Source organism: Helicoverpa zea, chromosome 26 (genome assembly GCF_022581195.2).
Source record: "Helicoverpa zea isolate HzStark_Cry1AcR chromosome 26, ilHelZeax1.1, whole genome shotgun sequence".
In the NCBI taxonomy this organism is placed as follows: domain Eukaryota; kingdom Metazoa; phylum Arthropoda; class Insecta; order Lepidoptera; family Noctuidae; genus Helicoverpa; species Helicoverpa zea.
Window position 1 is genome coordinate 832,337 of NC_061477.1, and position 24,981 is coordinate 857,317.

Genomic DNA, 24,981 nt, shown 5'->3' on the forward strand with positions numbered 1-24,981 from the left:
CTATGTCCTTCCTCATCTTTCAAATTATGTCCGTACCAAATTTCAGACAAATTAATTCAGTAGTTTAGGCGTGAAGAAAAGCCAGACAGACAGACATACACTTTCGCATTTATAATATTAGTTTGGATTTATTATTGCTCAATAACCACTAAATTTTCAGGAAGAATCAAAAGGGTCGGTAAGTAAAATGAAAGATGCATAAATTTGACAATATCACTTTATTTTATTAGTCGATATTTGATATAGTAGCGTCGTCGAATACAGACAAATATGGCGTGGCTTACAATACTTGCGCTGACTACCGTGTATACCTACTCTATCTACACGGAATACACACATTGCACATTGATAATTACGCAGCTAATAATAATTACGAAGAAATAATTATCTATATATGTACTACATTGACATACATAATGAACAAACACTTCTCTCATCTCTCACAGCCATTTGAAATTATACGTCAAAATTAGTCCTGTGGACACTCGCTTAGACGATATCGGCGCTTCAAATGGGCACAAAAAATTGCTGTCAAACGTACGGAACAGCCGGTCCAGTGGTAAATATAGAGGTCAGTGTTTCACAAGCACTTATGAACGTCAAAAATCTTACTGACTTTGATTCTAGTTGCCCATTCCAAAAGTAGCATCCTATGGAGAAGGACGGGCAAGAAACTCCACATAAGTACTGCAACTTAATAAATTGAATCATTACTTTAAGCAGTAGTTTTATGTTTAATATGTATTTGTGTAAAACGTCCTAAGTATCAATATTGTTAGCAAGTGCCTACTTAAATGAAGTATGTATAGATAAATTCATAATGGAATTGTAATAGAGAGAAAAAAACGTGAAATAATTCCTAGGATATAAGTTTGAATATCCTCTGTAGCAAATATTTTAATGCCGTCCTAATGTGACAAATACAATAATTAGGATGTTATTTATTAGCCCGAGTGTGAAATGTGTGTAATCCGCGTGTTTTAAAGAAACACACCAAAATCTACCACGGTATATAAAGTTACGTTGACTTTGTATAGTAAACTGGATTTGTATCAGAAATTACTAGAAATAATTTTCATAATAAATTATGCTAATAATATTAAATATAGGAATCACAAATAAATTAAAAATGTTAAGGATACGATGATATTTTTTTTCCGGCAATAGTCCAAAAAGATACATAAAACAAAACCCTCCTTCCGGAGCATGGGTAAAATAATTATTTAAGTTACAAATGAGCATAGTTGTTCTTCGCTGCAAGTACATTAGGGAGTAAATGTAAATTAGGGAGTCGAGATTAATCAGTATAGCCATGCTTTGTCTCGCTAGTGAGTAAAAGTCGTTTTTGCTCACTGTTTCTAAGCAGCAAAACCTACATGTTTGAGCTAATGTAGTGAAAAGACTTTTAAAGTGACTTAAATAAGAACAGATTTTTCAATCCCAAGATAACTTTTATCATTAGAATATGTTTGACGTTTAGACAGCTTTCGTATAGAAATATGTCAAACCACCATATTTATTCGTTGAATAAAAGTTAACTGAGGATTGAAAAACTAACTTGAACATAGAGAGATTTCTATATTACGAAGTAGAGTTAACCCCTCCCACCCCACCTATTAATATTATCTGTTTTCACTATTCCGGGTAACTACATCCCTTCATGACACAAATTCTTGAAACGAATTTCTGATACAAATCCAGTTTATAAAGGTGACATCACACATGAAATTTGTTGGATTTACACAAATGTTTTCTACGTAATAATGTTATTATTAATAATAATAGTGTGTAATACATCTGATTACCTCAAGCCTTAGATTGCGAACTATCGTATTACTTACGTGTAAGTGGCTGTTCTAAAGTTCTTTTGAGGGATTATCGACTTTAGTGTTAAAGAAATAAGGATTGAAATTGGATTAAAAATCAGGACTTATTATTCTGAACTTTGTTTCATGCGAATTAGTTTTGATTATTTTCACTCAAAAAATGTATGATTTTTGTGTTTACAAAAATAAATACATGTGATGATTCACAAAAATAATGAAATTATTAATATTCTTGAACTATAGAATGTGTAACGTGAACCATACTTAGGATAATCGTCGGTTTTGTGTCACCATTCCATTAAAGTTGTCTCAGAAGAGCTTCTGTGTTGGCTTCCGCCCTACCTTCGTCTTTTAAAATCCGGGGCTCTATAAAATAAAAAGTCCCGTGGTCTGGTAGAACCACACTTAAAAATGTTTAATGCAAATCAGTACAAATGTGTCAAATTTTAAGAGATATATCAAACAAACGTCGATGAGAGAAACTCATGATGTTTACGTATGTTTTCAACCTCAAAAGTAACTTTAGAACAACCAGCATCATCAAATATTTACATTATTTATTTAATAATAAGACAAACGTACGTCGTTTAGTAAAAATTGCACAAATTGTGAAGACAGAATCACGTGGTACAATTTAGCACCGGCCGATTAGGCTCCGCGCAAACTTGCGACTAGTCGCACGAAAACAGCTTACGACTAGTCGCAACGTTGCGCTGGCCTTTTTCCCAATTTTTTTATTCACTTTCCGATTTAAAAAAATACTGAAAAACAATGACGGCAAGATTTTATTGGAGTGTACAAATAAATATCAATTAAACTAAAAAAATCGCTATTATTTACATTAAATTAAAAAAATAATTGATCGTTTCAAAAAAATGTCTACTTAATAAAAAAAAGTTACAAAATAAATCTTTCGACCATAGCTTTACAAGAATCCATTGACTATGGCAAAATTGTACTTAAATATCACCATTCTATCTAAAAAAGGGGGTAGTAGGAATTAAAAAAATATTCTTTGGTAAACCTATACCAAAATAAAATTAAACCACAATATAATAATGTTAATGCTATCCTAAGCTTTGGTTCTAAACTTGCGTTAAATAAAGCCTCGCACACACGCTGCGATTTTTAGTCGCAACCATTCACGACAAAAAAGTTAACAAAAAAAATTGTCGCTGTTTTGAAAAAATTAGAATAAATCACAACGCGTGTAATATCTGACATTGTTTCTTAGTTTAGAACCAAAAAAACTATACAGTGAGAAATGCTAACATACTCGTAGATATAAAAAATATATAGGAAACAATATTTTGAGTATTATCCATCGCATGACTGACGCCTTAACATAACATTATTTGACACACTTGCGAAAAGTCGCCGACCAGAAAATATGAATGTCTACAGGAAATTTATTTTGTGAGAGAACAGTCAATTTCTGTCACTTTTACAAACAACATTCATTTTTAAGAAAAAACACAATGGCATAAATTACATTTCTCAAAAGGTTTACCATTCCCATTTAAGTACAAAACTTTGGATTTCTATAATAAAAGAAACAATAAAATTATGCTTGCGTTTGACAGGTTTAGTCAAACTTGTCATAAAATAAAATTGACAAAGTTATCATAAAAAATCGCCGTCGACTAATCGCAAGTGTGAACACACCCTACCCAACTAACCAATTTAACGATAAAACATAACTATTATGCCAATTAAGCCTTTTAGAATAAACCATAATAATTTATAATGCACAATTTTATTATTAAAATTATTTCATTGAAAAAAATTTCATACAATTTTGACTTCTCATCCATTTAATTTTCAATCATTCACATTTCCCATTTTTATTATATTTTTAGAGTCTGTTTTACCACTTTTTGGTAAAAGTACACAAGTACTGAAATAGTTCGTCAAATAACTTTGCATTTCTGAAGTTAGCCAATTGACTTCGAACGCATTTGTTCGTACAGATATTGTCGATAAGCTTTGCTTGTCTGAAGTTGGTTACTATTAACTTCACAATAGCTAGAAAAATGTATTCACAATTTTTTACTTTAGAAATGCAAAGTTAACTGGCGTAAACTATAGAAAGGCTTGAAATAACTTTTTCTAAGTGAAAAAAACACACTTTCTCTCATTTTGAAATAAAAAAATCTATTACTTGCTGAAATCTGCCAAATATATTCACAATATACCTAGCTATAGATATTAAATCTCACCAAAGCGGTTCAGACATACTTGTGTGTGTATGTAAATACATATACATGCACATATTGCACATTGTCTTTGTATGCGTAAACTCAAAACCTCTCACTATTGGTGAAGTCGCCGACTTATACAAACACAATGTGCACGTACATTATGCACACAAGTGTGGATTACCTGGAAAAAACTTGTATAAATGGTATTATTTAGCAAATAAGCTTACCAAGTAGTAAAACAGTTAATTGAACAAGTTTCGTGTTTTCATAATAAAAAATAAAAATAATAATTTTACCCGAATTCCTTAAATTACGGGATTTTTGGGACGCGAACGTATATTGCGAAAATCATCGCACGTTGATTTACAAAAATAATAATTAGTAATTAATAAATAAATATTAGTTGTAAACGCTTCATGATTTTTTACAAGTGTACTAATGTTTAATTAAAATAGTGAGTATTTGACTTTCTGTTTTCGATGTAAATGTCACTTTTAGTCCATATTTTTATACAGAAAGTTGCCATTTAACTTTTATTTGTGAAAGGGCAACAAAAGCAGACCAAATTAATATACGTATAATAGCTTAAGGTAATGCTAATTTTGACACTGATTTCAAAACTAAAACTTGTTTTATCGCGCAAATCTCAAAAACAACTGAACCGAATTCAAAAAATCCTTCAATGTTAGATACCCCTCTTATCAAGGAAGTCCACAAGCTTTATCCAGGTGCGCGGAGTAGTTCCCACGTGCCACTAGTAACACGTTGAAACTAATACACCTATAAAACAACATAGCGGCCAAAATGCAAAAAAAAAATACTCAAATTCTCATTCCACTTGTATAAAATCATGAGTTGCCGTAAAGTGAACAGCCTGTATATTAGTACAGCGTGTTCACTGTAGGATGCAGTTGTTTTTGCGTTGAATCTCAACTTGCGAGAGATTGCGCTCTATCGCATCGTCATCTGCTATCCTGTGGGGAGAAATATTTATATTAAGATGGTGTTTATATCAAAAATGTATGACTTTGTTTGGATGCGGTAAAGTAGGAAATTACTGGACCAATTTGTAAACTCGATCTTTCAGTGTTACATACCCTATTTATCGAAGGTTATTTTTGAATTCTGGTATGAGAAGTAGTTATTTTTTTAATGTCATAAGACTTGGAATTCACATAATAAATGATCAAAAGTTTTATGTCAGATAAATATAATGCTTATTATAATATTACCAAATATAACTGAAACAATTAGTAGAAAATCTACCACATGAAAACTGAATAAAAAAACATTTTTAAAGTAAAATAAATAAAGTTGTTTATAATACTCACGCTCGTTCCTGTTCATCCATTTCCTGCACTAATCTATCTCTCTCATTCACCGCTGATAACAGCTCCTGTAAAATAAAAGTTAAAATTATTATTTATTTTTCATAAAAGAAGCATTTGTCCTGATTAGTGTTCATGATGATCTGAGTTCATCGGAGAACACGTTAATATCGGTCTTGCACCTGATATCTCTCCGCGAGTGTCGGATTGCCGTCCCATCGGGCTATGCGCAAATGCTTGTGCACTATAAAAAATCCTGCGCAGCTGGCTGATCTCCTTCACGAGAACAGCCGCCGCGGCCGATGATCATCATATACAACATGTAACTTCATTAACGCACATCCTGAAATTAGTTTGTTCAGAATCGTTTACTGAATCGATTTATATCATTTTTAATATAGGTAATTTTTTATCCCAAAAATAATTAAAACTACGGAAAAAATTGTCATATTAACCCTGTATAGTCAAAACAAATTCAAATAGAACGTAACTCAAAGTAATAAGACTTCGTGTATTGTCGGCTTTTTCCGTAGTTTCGTTATGTTGTGCGTAGTAGGTAGTATGACCAAAAAGTTCTCCAAGAATTGGTATAACTAATTTAGTAAATAACAATGCATATACCATGTTAAATTAAAAATTCAGTGTATGTATTATGATTGTAACATAATATTCTAATTGTGGTGTTTGAGGGTGTGCGTTAGTTACGTGACGTGTTGTGTACACGTGCCTGTAAGAGCAGCCGCTCCCGCCGCTTCTGGCCGGGCGTCTTGCGCCACTCGTCCACGCCGAGAGACAGGCGCAGCTCCCGCGCTAGCAGCTCGCAGCGACGACTGAGATCCTCTTCTTGCTCTCTGAAGATAAAATAACAAATACTTTAGCATTTAAAACTAATCACCTGAGTGAAAAATGTAAAAAAAACGACATATAAGTACATAGTCATATTTCTATGTATCATCAGCTATAGACTTACTTTGATTTGTCGGCATTAACATCAAAAGCGACGAGACAAAATATTTTTTAAGAATTCTTCCAACCAGTATTTTCCTAATAATATATATATCAGCTAAGAATCATTATTATGTCTTTTTTGTCCGTAAATGTGTAATTAACAGTTAGGCCATCTGTTTAGGAGATACAACGACAGGAACGGAAATATGAACTCTTGTATCTAGATGAAGTCACAAGCTGAAAAGACTAAAACAATGTACATAAACAATACTTACAGAATATTGAGCTGCATCTGCCTTCTGAGCAGCGCGTTCTTCTTGTTAACCAAGTTGAACCATTGAGACATCAGTCTATCTTCCTCCTATAAGAAAATTTAAATTATTTACTTGAACTTATTTATGTGTAATAGTAATAATACGAGTAAATATACTGACTACTAATACTAATGCTATGTACAACGAAGTAAATACAATATTATACTATGATAAGTACGCCAAAATAGAATTTATTTCAAAGGGTATGCTAAATAAATTGTTACGAATATGTTTACATTGATCAAATGTGTCATTTCATGACAAAAGGTACCTTATGGACTTTGGCGCTTAAGTCATTTGGAGATACAAATTCTACAATCTTGCTTAGACTAAAAAAACATAATGTCGTAAGTGCCAACACCCATAAGGTACCTTTTACCGCGAACTGACACATATATTCGAAAACTACATAATAAGTAAATGACAAGGACTTGATTATTTTAGAAAAATTATAAGGCCGAGGTTCGAAAGCGTAGAATTTTTTAAACAATCTTCAATCAAATCTTCAAATCTTTTTAATCTACCCTACCACTATCAAATCTCTCCATGGCTTTAAGGTTGGCTGTAAGAGAACCCAATTCTGGGTTAAGCTCGCCATTGTACATAAACTGTCTTTATTATTTTATTATGTATTGTTAAGTGTGCAATAAAGAATATATACGTATACAATCAATAGAATTTGTCCAGTCAGGGATATTACAGTAAAGATGATATTTTTTAATAACGAAATACAGGTTTTTGAAAACTTCTTAGCCCTGCTAAGTCTGGGTCTATATATGGGCTTAGTATATCGATGAATGGAACAGAATGGGAAAGTAATAGGTCTTTTTGTAAAGATAAAGGAATAAAAAGGAAAGGAAAAAGGTTACCGGGTCAGTGGGAGGCTGAATACAGGATAAGAGTAATCTTCTCCACATTTTCTGCAAAACAGATTACTGAATACATTACCAACTATATTTAAAAGAACCTTAAATATTTCAAGAGTTGTTTTTTTTTGTAGGTGTTACAGCGGCAACAGAAATACGTATTCTGTGAAATTTTCAACTGTCTAAATAGCACGGTTCACGAGCCTAATGACAGACTGATGGACTGACAAACTGACGGACTGAAAGACTGACAGACGGACGGACATACCTCAGTATTGTCAGCACACTCCATGACTCGCCGCAGTTGCTTCTCTAACGCGGCGGCTCTCTCGTCGATAGCACATTGCTCCTTTTCTAACGCTTCCAGTTCGCTCTGTATGTATGAGCCTGTTTCTTTGCCCTGGTGAAAGAAAAATATATAAAAATATCAATATTGAGTCCATCAGTGGTGAGTTAAAATCCTAAGGCGTTAATAGGACAACGCAGCGCAAAAAATTGCTCACTGTCAAATATCGACATTAAAATGTGCTTAAAATCGATTGACATAACCATTACTACTATATTCTATTTCATTGATGATCAGAATAAATTAGTTTCTAGCATTCTTATCATCTAGCATTGAAGCCTCTAAACATTCACCGAATCAACACTATGTGTGCTTAAAATTACTGTATCACCATTATTTCATTAAAAAATAAGATCTCATGAGTAATCACTAAGGCATCAAACGAATGAAGTATTGAGCGCCTCTTTCCACTGAATGCACTATTTTACACTATAGCTCTTTTAACCTCACATAGTTGGGAAACGGCTAGGCAGATAAAGATATAAGTCAGGTTTCTTACCTCATCAGTATCATTGTTATCATGTTCAGGCGCTAGCGAGTCGACGAATGCACTGAACGAGTGAAGTGGTGAACGCCTCTCGCCGCTCAGGGAGAGTGATTTTACACTCTTTGTGTCTTCACTGTGTCGGTCTTCTGTTGGACAAAATATAATATGTGTAAGATAGAGGGTATAGTATTCACCAAACTTTATGGCGGAAATGATGTTTAGGTACTAGCGGGGAGCTATTATGCCGTACCTTTGGCAAATAACTTTATATAAAAAAAAAAAAACATTTGTTAACAAATAAATGTTTTCGAAATCATTTACTTAATAGTAAATTACCAAAATGCGTTTCAAGGCTTATTAATTTTTATGTCAAAAGGGCTCTTATGAAACATCAAAATTATTTGCAAGATTGCAAAAAAAATATATAAGTACCATAGAGAAGAACCGTCAAGAAACTCCACGGTCATTTTTTTCATATTAAAATTGAATATCAAATTATGCGTCATATAACTAGAAGTTAGTAATAACTTACCAGATCTATCCGGACTGAGCGAGCTCTTTCTGGAGCCAGGAGTGGAAGGCAAGGAGTCTGTTCTGCCCAGCAGCGCGTCTAATTGTTCCACTCCGCCAGCTGTATAATCAGTAACAATTATAGTTTAAAAGGGGTATAATTTAGGCGGTCACCAAAAATATTTTTAAAACTCTAAGCTAAGGCACCAAATAAAATAAACAACTCCAAAAAAAATAAACTGACTTTATTAAAAGGGCACTAAAGTATATAATGTTATGATCCAAAAAAAATAAAATAACATCAGAAAAATCGCAAATCTCGCACAAATATTATTTTTGGTTCCCAAAATGGATTAATGGTCACCAAATTCTATCCAACTAAAAGATTAATATTACTACCAAAAATCAAAGTTAGTGACGAAAACGAATCGCTGCAAAACCGACTCCACGTAGTCTTGTCTGCCCTACTCCTAGAGTGCAATTCAAAACCGCGTAGGCGCGGAGGGGCGAGGCGGCCTGCGAGCTGAGGCGCAGGTGGTTTTAAAGCTCGCCGCTGCAGCTGAGGCTGGCCGGCGCAGCCGGCCAGCAAGCCGAAGCTGCGGTGGTGAGCGTGAAAACCATCTGCGACGATAAGCTCGCATGGGACCGCCGGAGCCCCGCAGCGCCGGAGCCGTGACAGAAGCCATGCTTGCTGCATGTTGCGTGCTTACATTTTAAACGCACTGAGTTACACACAAATTCATATAACAATAAATAAGCGACGTACGTTTGGGAACCCTAGTATATTAATTGGTATTTGGGAAATATTCTAGCGATCGTTAGCTTTTTTAGTCTAACAAGAATGACCAAATTAGGAGTCATGGTATTACATAATTGGTAACATCTAAGTAGTGACAATATACAGGGTTACTGGTAAGTAGACCGCATCCTTTCAGGAGGTGATAGTATAGGTCAATACGGACAAATTTGACCCTGGGATACACTGGGCAAAAGTTAACCCATTTCAAGATAATCGAATTTTAAGATCTTTTCTTTACAAGTCGTCTAGGTACATGTATACATTTTTATTACTAGTTAAAAGTCTTGTTTTTGCAGATTTTTGTGTGTTTTGTGGCTGTTTGGATAGCTAGATAAATGTAGATGTTTTTTAAGTATTCTGCACAAAAAAATGAAGAGTAATATTTTTGAGAAAATATCTACTAAAAAAGTAATTGCTGTTCGCTATAATTTCCTCTGTGATTTGTGCAGTTTTATGGTTTGTTATTATGTAATGATTCATCTTCTATCCAAAAACACACAAAAATCCACAAAAACGAGACTTTTGACTAATAATGAAAATTTATACGTGTACCTAGACGACTGATCTTGAAACTTGATTATCTTGAAACGGGTTAACTTTTGCCCAGTGTATCCCAGGGTCAAATTTGTCCGTATTGACCTATACTATCACCTCCTGAAAGGATGCGGTCTACTTACCAGTAACCCTGTATAATATTTGGTCTAAAGTGTATTTTAAAGGCGTACATATATTTTTTTAGTAGTCAATAATACGAAAAAATGGTTTTATCTAATAATATTTTTGGAAACGTTATTTGGTGACCATTTATCCATTTTGGTAACCGTTTAGAATTTTTTTGGTAGTAAAATAGGTACTTTTTTGGGTGGCGCTTAAACACAAGCCGTTTAAAAGTATAACAATACAAATTATAATTGTTACACAAAAATTGAGATGTTTGTATATTATTTAGAATAAAAAAAAACACAAAATTCCTTATGACCGTCAACAGAAAAAAAAATGTTTTACTAAAAAATCATCTAAGCAATAAACGGGAAAGCAAGAAGGTAAAAAATGTGATCAACATAAGAAACTCAATTATAATGAGCCATTGTTAAAATATAATTTCTCTCCTTCTTAAGATTGTTTTATGTTTGCTTGTGTCCCGGCTGTCATTGAACATACTTGGCAGTCGTTACGGGTAGTCAGAAGCCAGTAAGTCTGACACCAGTCTAACCAAGGGGTATCGGGTTGCCCGGGTAACTGGGTTGAGGAGGTCAGATAGGCAGTCGCTTCTTGTAAAGCACTGGTACTCAGCCGAATCCGGTTAGACTGGAAGCCGACCCCAACATGATTGGGAAAAGGCTCGGAAGATGATTGATAATTTTTGTAGTATATGTTACCTGCAACAATTTCGTCCATAACAGACTGCTTGCTGATGATCTCAACAGTCCCGGTGCGGGAGTTACGCGACGGCGACAGCGGTGAAGTGGGACTACAGTATAATTAACATCATATAATCTTTGTTAAAAAAATACTACGTAATAAAAATACCTGTTGTGTAACAAAAAAATAAATAAATATGTTGTGAATAAAACGAGGGTGATAGCTATATAAGGGGGATTTAATAAATTGAATATTTGTTAGCTTCTATTTATTGCAATTTTTTCGAGGGAAAAGTGAAATAAGCCTTTTGTTTCTGACCTTTTGAATGTAGACTTTTCGGATCTTTTAAGAATTCGTTTCAACAGAGCGCTTAGTAAGAATATAGAATGGCCTCTTAAATTCATAATTTTGCACCTACGCCTAGTTCAACGACGATATAAACATTTTCTTAAAACCACTGTTTACTTTAACCACTGAAACTCAAAAAAACATAAGAAACTGTTGTTTTAAGAAATCTGATGTTTATGTTATCGGTGCAATTGGGTTTTAGTTTGTTACTCTCTAATATTACTCTTTTGATTAACTAATTACTAATAATCAATATTACGATATATTTAATGTTCAGTACTTTAAACTTACCTAACAATACCAGCTCTAGCATCAGCAATTAATTTCCTCGCCCTCTCTCGTAACATCGCCTGTCTCTCTTCCTCAGTCATTGGCTAGAAAGAGATAACTAGCTTATTGACTGTTGCTATTAAGTTTTTGAGTGAATAGGCTTTAAACATCGAGTGCTTGCGTTAAAGTGAATTAAATGTGCTATACAGAAATATAAAGTTTTTCAAGTAAAAATCTTGATAAAAAATCACTGATCATATGGCTAGCCGCACACACTCAATAATATTGTCAATAAAGTACGTATTGTCAATAATATTGTGTGTGTGCGGCCTGTATTGCGGTATTGTTCAATAATATTGTAGATTATCCAGAAATTCAGATTTTTTCACGTCAATATCGGGGGGAGGCAGGGGTATTGTCAATCATATTGACGTGTGCGGGCGCGCGGCAATATTTTAGTTGAGGAAAAGATTTCAAGGCAGGCGGACGTTCGTGTTATTTGTTCAAAATGGAAGAAGAAAACAGTATCCAAAGCGAAAATAGTATTGATACTGTTGATGATAGTACCCTTACTAAAAAACATTATTTGTCAGTGTTTATTAAAACATGGGAAACTTATCCAGAATTATGGAATACATCCTGCAAAGCATATCGTGATACAGTTAAGAAAAATTTCCTTTCTCTTCTCTCTTCTCTATAATCCCCTCTCACCAAGATATCTTCGGGAACGTTTTGAGTTTCTTGTCCCGAGAGGCAAACCTTGTCGCACTTCCTCATCTCTCCTTCTTCGTGTCCCTTCCCACACTACGAGCCGCTATGATGGATCGTTCACTGTTCGTGCTGTGAGACTGTGGAATTCCGTTCCACACTCGATACGCGAAAGCCCATCGTTGGGTGCATTCAAGAGACGAGTAAAGGAATACTATTTTTCGACATGAATGATATATATATTGATATATATATATATATGATTCGTATGTATATATATCGGGTGTGTCGTTCATAATCACATTAAATGAAATGCATTAATATACTGGTTAATATATGTCGATTAACACAAAGATAAAAGAAAAATACGTAAAAATAAAAAAATGATTTTTTCAAACAAAGTAAATGGAATAAAAATGTGCAAAAATTAGAAACACCATATAAAAGTCAGTCATTACAAACAACTGAAATTCTCCCTTGAAAACTGACAGATGTCAACTGATCAAAACAGCCGATACTCCTAACTTTATCTCTGCTTTACACATGATGTTGTAAATTATAAAAACGAAAAATGACTCCTGTGACTAAACCACTGAATGGATTAGGTTATTTTTTTTACAATTCGCCATAGAATATCATAAAGTATATGTTATATGATTTAATGTGATTGTGAACGACACACCCGATATAATATATATTTTTATATGTATTATATTTATGTATTGTGTAGTTTTACTACATATATATGTTTAGTATATTATTATTTTATATATATATATATATATATATTTTTGTTTGGTTATTAACGTTTGTTGTGCACTTTTTTTTGAATCTACCCTACCACTATCGAATCTCTCTATGGCTTTAGGGTTGGCTGTAAGAGAACCCAATTCGTTAAGCTCGCCATTGTACATAAACTGTCTGTATTCTTTTTATGTATTTATTGTTAAGTGTGCAATAAAGAATAAGAAAAATAATGCGCTTGATAAGTTGCTCGATATTTATAAAAAAATCAAATCAAATACTCAATACTCAATTCTTTATTATATATGTTATTATACATTATATATGTTATAACAGGTGGTACATTTAGATTAGTGACAATATGGACCCTATAGGGCACAGCTTAAAGAAGTAGGAGAGTTTTAATACTAGCTTATTATTAAATTATAGATAGATAGATAGATATATTCTTTATTATGCACACCAATTAAAAAAACAACAAGAACAAACAAAAATTTTGAAGTCGGTGACACAATGGGCGGTCTTATCGCTAAAAGCGATCTCTTACAGACAACCTTTGGATGGATTGTAAAAAAGGAAATAACCATATCGCAGGTAGTTTTGATGCACTATGTATATATAATATTAATACATAAAACAATAACAAATAAAATATAATAAATATATATATATTTATATATATAATAGATAAATATAACAGAAATATGTACACATATATGATATATTTTTAAAGTCGCCAATTAAACTTGACAACAAGTCTGCAACAGTATGGTATTATACCCAACTACAAATTAGAAAGGTAGTGTTTTTTTACCAGGTTCTTGAAAACTGCTAAAGATTGAGCCTGCCTTATTGTTACGGGCAACGCATTCCACAACCGCACAGCTTGAACAACTTAACAATATATTTACAAACATATTAATTTAAGTGTACATGTGAGTGTCGGTGTGAATGGGTGTGTGCGCTTGTGTGCGTGTGTTTGTGTTTGTGTTATGATTTGTATGTGTGTACTTTTATATAGTTTTTATTTACTAAAGGATTTGTCTTCCATGTATTCTTTTACTGTGTTGTGTTTTAACATTTGTCGTTGAGGAATTGCTTTAATTTCTTTATAAATATTGGAGTTTTATTGGAGTTAAATAGTACAAGAGAAGACGTAAAGAAAAAAATTAATTCCCTACGAACCAATTTTCGGAAAGAATTAAAGAAGATTCACAAATCGAAATCATCGGGAAAGGGTACCGATGAGGTTTACGTCCCGTCTGCCTGGACGTATTATGAATTGCTGTTTTTATCAAATGATGAACATCGTTTCTTTCTTGATTGCCTTTTTTTAGTTAGTAAAATTAATGCATTACTCAATGCAACGACTTTTTTCTTTCTTTCCATTATGTTCAACGTGCGCACATGAATCTAGCTGCGGAGCGACTGAGTCAGATTGTACCATGAAAAATTGACAATAATATTGTGTAGTGTGCGGGGATCATTTTATTGACGAAGATTTTGACAATCTTGCATTGACAATATTATTGAGTGTGTGCGGCTAGCCTATGAATTTTACAGAATAAATAAAATTACTTGTAAATGTTATTAAAAAGAGTTTTTAAGAAAAAAAACATAAAATAATATAGTTTTACAAAAATATGGAAAATAAAGTTCTATAAAAAAATATACAAAACTATACCCATTTTTAAGTTTTTTTTTTTTTTTTTTCATATTTGTTATGTCCGATAGAACCTTCAGTTATGTAAACTAAAATCTACAACTACTCTACATACTATATTTTAACCATTACAAAACTACAGCATTAGCAAATGAAAACCTCATACCTTTTTCGGACTAACATCTCCATTCCTAAGTCCATTCTCCTTCTCTTCTTTTTCCTTCTGTCTCAATTTTCTATCTTTTTCTCTCGCCTCTCTTTTCGTAGCTTCTAACAACTGCCTCGCTCTCTCTTTCAACTCATCATGACGTGATAACAATTGCTGGCCAATGGGAAACGTCGGTGGCGTGATGATCGACCAATCAGCGAAGCGGGGTTACATAGCGTCGTCCAATCAGAAGCGTCAAACACAGGCATTGGTTGTAAGCGATGTCGATGGCAATGGAAAGAAATGGTGAAGGTTTTTTTTTTATTTTACGGTTGGCAAAGTAAGTTTGGGTAAAATTTTAGGAGTTTAATTAAACGACACTTTGGATTTTTTGAGAAATTATGACTATGGATAAAATTCGATTAAAGCAGTAAAGCCAAATGGGAGTTTCATTAATACATATTTTTGTGCGATTACATAAATTATTCAGTCTCACAAATGGCACAAAAGTTAGTGTTTTTTTTTTAAATACATCTGAACTCTAAAACTCCTAAGATTTTTGATTTAAATTGCCAACCGTACAGAGTTACACGAATATGGTTCAATGAATTAACTGGCAGATAAAACACTAGTATTCAACGCACTAGCATTTTATATTGGATATCTGCAGTTTTCGAAATATCCCAATATTTGACAGACACAAACAATATTTTTGACAACTGTGCCATAGAATACAATTTTGATACCAACACAAAAATACCATATTACCATAGTGAAAATAAAATTTCTTACAAGAGACATAGGGTGAATAAACTGTTATTCTTTTTTAAACAGTTTATCCACATATATTATGTAGATAAAAATATATGTCTTTCTGCAGATATGTGACTATGAATTTACTACTGAACTGTATTAGTATGACGCAAAAAACTCTAATGAAAGGTTAAAATAATTAATTAAAAAATTCTCAGTTATATATGAAAATCTTTTTTTTGCTGTCAGTATCACACTTAATAACTAAATTGATCGTCTTGCTATATCTTTCAAAGTATATTTTGATGTTATTGTAGCCAGGGTGACTGGGTATCCTTCCTATTCTGGGTCTTAGTTAAACTACTAACTAGGGAGGTAGCCAAGAAGGCGAAGACGATAGGATATAAGATACTTTGCATCTCTATCGGACTGGCATAACGGGATAAGCAAAGACAACTGGAATCGAGGAAAAACTTCTCCGCTCCACTCTTTTATGGAATCTGAGCTTTGATAGAAACTTAGTAACCATAAGTTTAAATAATACATTACACAAGACCACCCGGCTACAATTTGAGAGTTTCCATATCGAATCTATCAATTGTTTTGCGATTACAGATCGAAAAGAAATTTGACATCTATACTAATTTATAGAGAGGAAAGATTTGATTGTTTGCTTGCATCGAATAGGACCATATCCACAGAACCAATTTGAAAAATTCTTTCATTCTTCTCAAGTAACATAGGCTATATTTTATCCCGGTACGGGCAGTAGGTCCCACGAGAAGCGGGTGAAACCGCGTGGAACAGCTACTAATTTATAAAAAAAACAATGCCAACATCCAATCCCTTATCGCAAAACAAACGACAGATACCTTATAGAAATCCGCCTTTTAACGTTCACAAACTACACACTACGAACTACAAAACAAGCCATTCCTGTATTAACAACTAGTCTTACCGGTGTCGGTTTCGGTAGATCCGGGGTTACGGGCTTCGGCTGCGAGTTCGGAGTTCCCCGGACTTCCGGATCCGGCTGCGAGAGGGGGTCCGGAATCGGTTCGGGGGGTTTTTGTTCTGGTTGGGGTTTTGCTGGAATGAGTAAAAACGGGTTTTATATAGATAAGTTGTTTAAAATTACGAATAAGTTTTACATTATAAATTAAAGAAGGCAATCAATATTTCCTAAAAAATAAAATCTTAAAGAACAATGTCAGACGTCCATAGTAACTTAGGCTCAATAAAAATATTTCATGTACAGTGAAAATTCTTACAGTTTTTTGTGTAGTTTAATATCAGAAGCTTTTCTATGTTTTCCACTTTTGCATTGAACTTCTCAAAACCAAATTATTCCAAATTATTAAAACGAAAAACCTGAACTCGATAAACAAAATAAATACTTATTAAAATGATATTTTTTTTGGAAAAGTTCTAGAATTAAATATTAAATATTTTATAAGAAGTTAGTATTTTATATTTAAATTGTTGTAGTAAAGAACTTTGTGTCCGTGAGAATTTAGTTTTAAAAGTTGATTGGGTGGGCCGAAACCTGACATTGTTCTTTGTCAAACTACATGTTTGCAACATCGCGTGACGGACACAAATCAAATCCAATCGAAATAGTTTATTTATTTAGGTATTGGTGCCTAATTTCAATAAAGGAAACTATTAATATAGAAAACATTAACCTTCTTGACATTTGGGTAAAAAAAAAAAAACAAAAGTACCTTGACGACACGATCTCTGAAAAATTTACTTATCGAGAAACTTTTAACGACTTATACAATACCAAAAAAAGATATATATCTATAACCTTAGTCAAAGTCAAATTTTTTATTTCAAATAGGCTTTTGCAGGGTCCCATGAAACGTCACACTAGTTGCACGGTTCCAAAAAATACCTGTATCGGTGTTGCCATTATTCTGGACAGCTGGAGGCGGTTCCTGTTGTTCCTCTTCATCATCAGAGCCGAAGGGGTCTGTCAACTCCTTGCGAGTCATCAGCTTCTCAGGCCGGACTGGGGGCGGCTGGTGGAATAACATGATAGTTGACAGTAAATGTTTGGTATCGATGTTCGAAAAAACATAATCGATAATAAAAGAAATATAATCCAAATTCGAAGAAACAATCAATATTCAAAGGTATATAATCGATACTCAAAGACGGGTTATCAATATTCAAAGCAATATCATCAATATTCAGAGGAATATAATCGATATTCGAATAATAATAATCGGAACTGAAAAAATATAATCGATATTTAAAGAAAAAAATCGATACTTAAAGAAATATCATCGATTAATCATTAAAGAAATAGGTATCATTGATTATTAAAGAAATATAATCGATATTCAATAAAAATATAATTGATATTCAAAGGAATATAAGAGATATTCGAAGAAATATATCGATAGCGAATATTTTTTTAAGTATCGATAACATATGTATCTCTGTCTGTCTGAAAGCCCGACGGAGTTACATACACATATTTACAATAACATTACTAACTACAAAAAACACATTTCCTTAAATAATACTGTATAATGTAACTAAACCAACCTCATTAACTTTCAAAGGATCAGCGAACCACTTAGCAGTAGGTTTCTCAGCCCTCAAATCCCGCGCCGGAGACAGCATCTTGCCGAGTATAGTCTTGGATTGCTGCAGAAACATGTCCCGGACTCCCGGGGCCATGAATGTTCCCGGGGAACTGGGCTTGTCCGGGCTTGAGCGGTCTTGGGAGTTGCGGGATTCTTGCGAGTCTTGGGAACTGGGGAGTAAGACGTAAAATTAAATATCTATACTAATATTATAAAGAGGAAAACTTTGTTTGTTTGTTTGGTTGTAATGAATAGGCTCAAAAACTACTGGACCGTTTTTAAAAATTCTTTCACCATTCGAAAGCTACATTATCCACGAGTAACATAGGCTATATTTTATCGCGGTACGGGCAGTAGTTACCGCGGGACGCGGGTGAAACCGCGGGAAAACGGCTAGTGTAGTATATTTATAAAACCTACATGTTTTCAAAAACAAATAACTGACATTTGCAGTACTCAAGAGTAATAGTCCTTTTCGTTGGTTTTTGTAAATTTTATATTTTGTTGATAGTACTTTCCTTTCCTTTGTAACCCCCGCATTCAGAAACATTTAATGGTTACGAAAGTCATTCCTTAGTGAAGGATTTCTTTGGCAATCCGCCACTAAATGCTGACGTATGGGTGGGTTAGACTAACACGGAGACATTAAAAGTTTCGATTTTTTTTAAATCAAAACAATTAAATTTATTTAATGTTCTATCAAACAATCGAACACCAGGTTGTGAACAAGATCTGCCAGGCTGTTCAGGGTTAGATGGTTCTCATCAATCTTCTCATTGTATTAAATTAAATAGTTGTAAAAAAAGTACTTCCTTTGACACACAAAAACCAATAAAATTAATTCTAAATGAAAAAAAATATTGCAAAAAAATAGTAATATATAGCGATGAAATTGGACAAAACATGTGTCACAGATTACATCAACATTTAGGTGACCAGGTAATAAACTATTGTATGCCTGAGGCTACTTATGAACAAATATTAGATAAAATACTAAGCAGTAGTTACTGTCCAACTACTACTCTGGTTGTACTAATTGGGAGAAGAGGAAATGCCACTATTAAAACAGTTATTAAATACTTTGAGTGTTTATCTCAATTAAACGTAGAGAAAATAGTTTTGTATGCTTTTCCCTATGGCAAGGGCTTGTCGCAGACAGAAAACAAATATAGACATAAATGCAATCTAAAAATACAAACTATGACATTGTATAATGAAAAATTCAATTTTATTGACTCTAATGTACTCATTAGTAATAATTATTTTATGAGAAAAGATAATTATTATCTTTGTAATTTTTATAAAGAACAAATAGCAAAATCGCTATTTTATTGTATTTATAACAAAGCCAAATGCTTGGCTAACGATACTGCTCCTTTTCAGCAGTCTAGTTTTATTTTTTCACAGAACTTGGAATTAGTTCCAAGTGATTTAAATTCCACCACCAGACAATAGAGCCAATCTCTAGCAATAGTCAATCGATTATTTTGGATTGTGACATAAATACAATTATATCTTCAAATGTACAATTAAATACCGCAAAAAATGTTGTCACTTCTGATCCATCAAACCCTTTGAGTATAAATTCTAGAAACAAACACAATCTGAATATATTCCATCAAAATATTCAAGGTTTGATTGGTAAAGAATTGGAATTGGAGTTGTTCATGAACTGTAATAATATAGATATTTTATGTTTAACTGAGCATTGGCTTAAAGAGCATCAGTTCATGTTTAGCTTCAAGGACCATTGTGTAGGCAGCTCGTACAGCAGAGTAAAATAATACGTGGTGGTTCTCTAATAATTCTTCGCAATACCATTAAATTCAAAGAACGGAAGGATATTGTGAACCTTTCTGTTGAGCGAGTAATTGAGATATCATGCGTTGAGCTTAAGCAGTTCATTGTAATGAGTGTATACAGGCCCCCATGTGCAACATATACAATTTTTGAGAAGCATCTGGAAGATGTATTATTCAAAATTTCTAATAATAATAACAGACATAACCAAGTGGCCAAGATCATCCACCAGCAGCTTGCTCTGCAATACAACCTTGTAGACCTTGAGGTACCGTACTACAAGTATGCGCCCGACCCAGTTCTCGAAAAGGACCATATCACGTTGTACTGGGATCGATCTATCATCACTGACAGGACTATTGTAGCCAATAAGCCTGATATTGTGGTGATAGATCGATTAGCGCGCCGCGCGATGATAGTCGATGTCGCCGTTCCGCATGACGAGAACCTTGTGAAAGCTGAGAAAGAGAAACAAATAAAGTATCTCGACTTAGCGCACGAGGTTGTCGCCATGTGGAGTGTCGACACGGCTGTTGTTGTGCCGATTGTCGTTACGGCCAATGGTTTAATAGCCAAGAGCCTCGACGAACACCTCAGGAGGCTCTCGTTGGGCGGCTGGATCAAGGGACTGATTCAGAAGGCAGTACTCCTTGATACGGCACGTATTGTGAGGAGGTTTCTGTCTCTGGGACCCTAACCACCGGTACCTTGGACCCTGTGCCCGATATCGGTGGCAACCTATTTTTTATATTTTTAAATGTTTTTTATTTTTATATTTAATATTTAAAAATGTAAATGATATGTTCTAAATAAATAAATGACCCATTGATAAAACAGTTGTCGTCTGTGGAGACTTTAATATTAATATACTGGAAAATACTGCTATTGTTAATAATTTTATAACTCTATTTAAATCATACAACTTGTACAGTACATTTCTCGAGCCAACTAGAATAACTAGCTCTAGTGCTACATGTATAGACAACATTTTTACAAACTTAAAACCTTTAAATAAACAAATTTTAAATGTGTTGGATTCTGATCACTCTGGTCAATTAGTTATTTTTCCTATGAAAACTAACAGAGCTCTGAGAAAAAATGTAAGTTTTATTCCTGTAAACAAACATCGCTTGGAACAATTTAAAAATAACTTGTTTGAAAAACTGCCTGAATTGCCCTATCATGATAATCCTGATCAAGCTTACAGCCTTTTATTCAACTTAATTAATTGTGAATTTAAAAAAGTTTTTACTACTAAGTCCATATCTGTTTGTGATCAGGCAACATTTAGTGATTGGGCAACGCCGGGTATTTACAAAAGTAGACAGAAGTTGTTTGAATTATACTATGAAAGATCATTCAATCAAGATGAAACATTTAAACAGTACGTTAAAAACTATTCAAAAATATTTAAACGAGCCTGTACCTCTGCAAAATCAGTACACACAAAACAGAAAATAAAAGCTTCTGGAAATAAAATAAAAACCACCTGGAATATAATTAATTCAGAAATAGGCCGATCCACTGTACGGAATCGAGACTTTCACTTAAAAATAAACAATGTAGACATTAAGTCAGACTCGGAGGTAGCATCTGAGTTTGAAAATTTTTTCACCAATATCCCCATTTTAACAACCAGAACTCTGATGGCATCTCCCAGTTCGGCTCTTACAATATTAAAAAATTGTGTTGCGGAATGTGACAAAGGTTTTGAATTCACGGTTGTCAGCTCTAAGGATATTATTCAAGCGTATAAAGATCTCGATGAAAAAAAGACTGCTGACCTTTGGGGATTGTCAGTTCAGATAATCTCATCGATAATTGAAATAATTTCACCTTATTTAGCAACTGTGTTCAACTCTTGTGTTGCATCAGGTGTTTTTCCTGACTTGATGAAACTTAGTAAAGTAATTCCATTGTTTAAATCTGGTAGTACAACCGATCCATCAAATTTTCGGCCAATTTCAATTTTACCCACTTTGAGTAAAATTTTTGAGAAGTTAATATTACGTCAATTGTTGAGCCATTTTAATAGAAACAACTTGTTGCACACTAAACAATTCGGATTTACCAAGGGTCGTTCTACTACGGATGCGGGCGTGGAATTGCTTAAAAATATATTCGAGGCCTGGGAGAATTCGCAGGATGCGCTCGGTATTTTCTGCGACTTGTCCAAGGCTTTTGATTGCGTGCACCATGATATACTCATCAGGAAACTTCACCACTATGGTATCAAAAACAAGGCTCTTGACCTTCTGACTTCTTATTTGCATAATAGAATTCAGAGGGTGGATGTCAATGGTAAGAGGTCTTCTGGATCTACGGTCACCATGGGGGTTCCACAGGGTTCAATTCTAGGCCCTTTTTTGTTCCTTATTTATATTAATGACCTCCCTTATCACGTAAGGGATAATCACAAGATTGTGTTGTTTGCCGATGATACTTCACTCGTTTTTAAAATCAAGCGCCAACTCGACAATTTTGACGAAGTTAACAATGCACTCTCTAAGGTTGTTCATTGGTTTAATGTCAATAATCTTCTTTTAAATGAATCTAAAACGAAGTTAATTAAATTCTCAACGCCTAACGTAAGGCAGTTACACACCAATGTACAACTTAATGGAGTAGAGTTGAAGCCTGTTGAGTCAACGGTATTTCTTGGTTTGACCGTTGATTCCAAACTCCAATGGGGCCCACATATAGTTAAATTGTCAGGAAGGCTTAGTTCAGCCGCCTATGCTATTAAAAAGATCCGACTTATCACCGATGTGGACACAGCCAGAATAGTTTATTTTAGTTACTTTCATAGTTCAATGACGTATGGGATTCTCCTTTGGGGAAACTGTGCGGATGTTGAAACTATATTTATTTTACAGAAAAGAGCTGTTCGAGCCATTTATAATCTGGGTCCAAAAGTTTCTCTCAGAGAGAAATTCAAAGAAATAAACATTCTGACTGTTGCCTCTCAATATATTTTTGAAAATTTAATGTACGTTCGTAAAAACATTTCTAACTTTGTTCAAATGTCTGATGTTCATTGCATAAATACTAGGAATAAACATAATCTTGCTGTACATGCTACTCGCCTCCACAGAGTAAGCAACTCGTTCATGGGTCAATGTATACGCTTTTACAATAAACTTCCCAAAGCGGTTCGTGATTTACCTATCAGGAAATTTAAAAATCATATAAAATCCAAACTTTTGAAAAAGGGATATTACAAAATATCTGATTATTTAAATGATAAAGAAGCTTGGGAATGAGCTGCTCGCTTAGTGAGTGATATCTTTTTAAATGCCTGTGTATTGTTACTTTTGACATTTAAATATTATTATCATCAGATAACATTTTATTAATGACATTCTTCTTATTGACATTTATATGTTATAATTGTATTTTTTTTTTAATTTATTATTATTATTGTGAATGTGAGTATCGTGTATGCGAGCAACATTATATATCCTTATAACATAAATACTGTCTGGCGGGTTTGAGTATTTTTGAATGGCCTACGCAAATGTTCTGCAGATCTGGTATCGTCGTGTGACAGGTCGTTGAGCTCCCTAAGATATGGTTGAGCTACACGACGACTGATGCATGCGTGCCGTCTGTTGGGACTGGTCAGCTCCAGCCTGATGTGGCTCTTTCCTCAAAAGGCCATTCCAGACCGCGTACATGGTGACACTCACACATAATTATTTCATTTATAACATGTTTGGACTTTAAAAGAGACTATGACCCTTGAGTTTGTTTCGGCGTTTCTTCTCAGGGATCAGTCAGTTAGGAAATGCCGGCCTCAGCGTTCTTAAAATGACGTGTAAAAGTGATGTAATGTCCAACTTGCAAAATAAACAATTTCATTTCATTTCATTTCATTTCATTTCATTTCATTTCATATCAAAATCCATACAGCAGCTTTTCCTTGAAAGATTAACAAACATAAACCCACATCATACATCGTTTCAGACTTTCACAATGTGTATTTTTGCTATACATTTAACTGGAATTTTAAAATTTGATTCCGCTTTGTAATGAACTCACCCTGGCCTAGGCCTGTCCATGACGTTCCTGGAGCGGCGCGTGCTGATCTCGCGGCTGAACAGCTCCTGAGGCATGGAGCCGTCCGTGTCGTGACGACCCACCAGGTATGAGGACTCCGTCTCGTCATTACCTGAAAAATAAGTGGTATTAATATGGTAGGGCTCGTAGCCAAGCCAAAGTTTTTATTATTAGCACGCTTGTATTAGCTTTACTTGAAACTAAGAAAATCTTGGAATCTTAATTTTGACCTAGATAGATAGATAGATAGATAGATAGATTATTCTTTATTGTACACCAAGACACAACACAGGACATCACAACATACAAAAACACAGTACAATCGGCGGTCTTATTTATTACTTACCTACCTACCTACCTACCTACTTTTTTATTTTATTCCTATTTGCATTTTTTATTGCTTCAAAGTACTATGAAGTGAAATAAGATGACAATAAATAAAAATAATAATGTTCCCAAAATAAACTATAAGAATATTTGCAAAATTTAAAAATATTATTACAAGAAAACTTTCAATACTTCAAATAATACCTACTATTTATATTCTTGAAAGCTAAAGATTACAAGAAATCAGAATCTCTGTAGTTCTAACTCTATAGTATTATTGTTAGTTTATGACTTACCTAATTGTTCTACATGTAATTCGTTGCCAGTGAAATGTGCCCTCAATTGAAACAGATATGTCATTATCTGAAACACAAACATAATAATTATCGCATCAAGTTAAAAATAATAAATAATTGCTTTAGCAGAACATAAAGAATTTAAGTAAGCAGCCGAATATTGAAACGCCATTCAATTTTAAGGACTGACTTCATATCCTCGAATCATTACTTTTAAAGTAGTACATCAAGTCAAGTAACGTTTGAGTATTTCGAGTCCTGGTTTCGCCAAGAACACTGAT

General features: G+C 33.8%; 1 protein-coding gene across 2 annotated transcripts in view; it reads right to left on the minus strand.

Annotated features, from left to right (window-relative positions):
* Positions 1–201: 201 nt before the first annotated feature.
* The window catches only part of LOC124643106 (EH domain-binding protein 1), a 50,663-nt gene continuing 25,883 nt past the window's right edge, over positions 202–24,981 (minus strand). For both annotated transcript variants that reach the window (XM_047181962.1, XM_047181963.1), the window contains exons 11-25: positions 24,701–24,767; positions 24,060–24,189; positions 18,178–18,388; positions 17,519–17,645; positions 16,580–16,710; positions 14,887–15,042; positions 11,627–11,709; positions 11,005–11,096; positions 8,849–8,947; positions 8,329–8,462; positions 7,752–7,883; positions 6,579–6,664; positions 6,083–6,206; positions 5,359–5,423; positions 202–5,001 (exon numbers count right to left, since the gene is read on the minus strand). In XM_047181962.1, the coding sequence (XP_047037918.1) occupies positions 4,923–5,001; positions 5,359–5,423; positions 6,083–6,206; positions 6,579–6,664; positions 7,752–7,883; positions 8,329–8,462; positions 8,849–8,947; positions 11,005–11,096; positions 11,627–11,709; positions 14,887–15,042; positions 16,580–16,710; positions 17,519–17,645; positions 18,178–18,388; positions 24,060–24,189; positions 24,701–24,767 (1,716 nt within the window). In that variant the 3' untranslated portion in view covers positions 202–4,922. The remainder of the gene's footprint in view (positions 5,002–5,358; positions 5,424–6,082; positions 6,207–6,578; positions 6,665–7,751; positions 7,884–8,328; positions 8,463–8,848; positions 8,948–11,004; positions 11,097–11,626; positions 11,710–14,886; positions 15,043–16,579; positions 16,711–17,518; positions 17,646–18,177; positions 18,389–24,059; positions 24,190–24,700; positions 24,768–24,981) is intronic.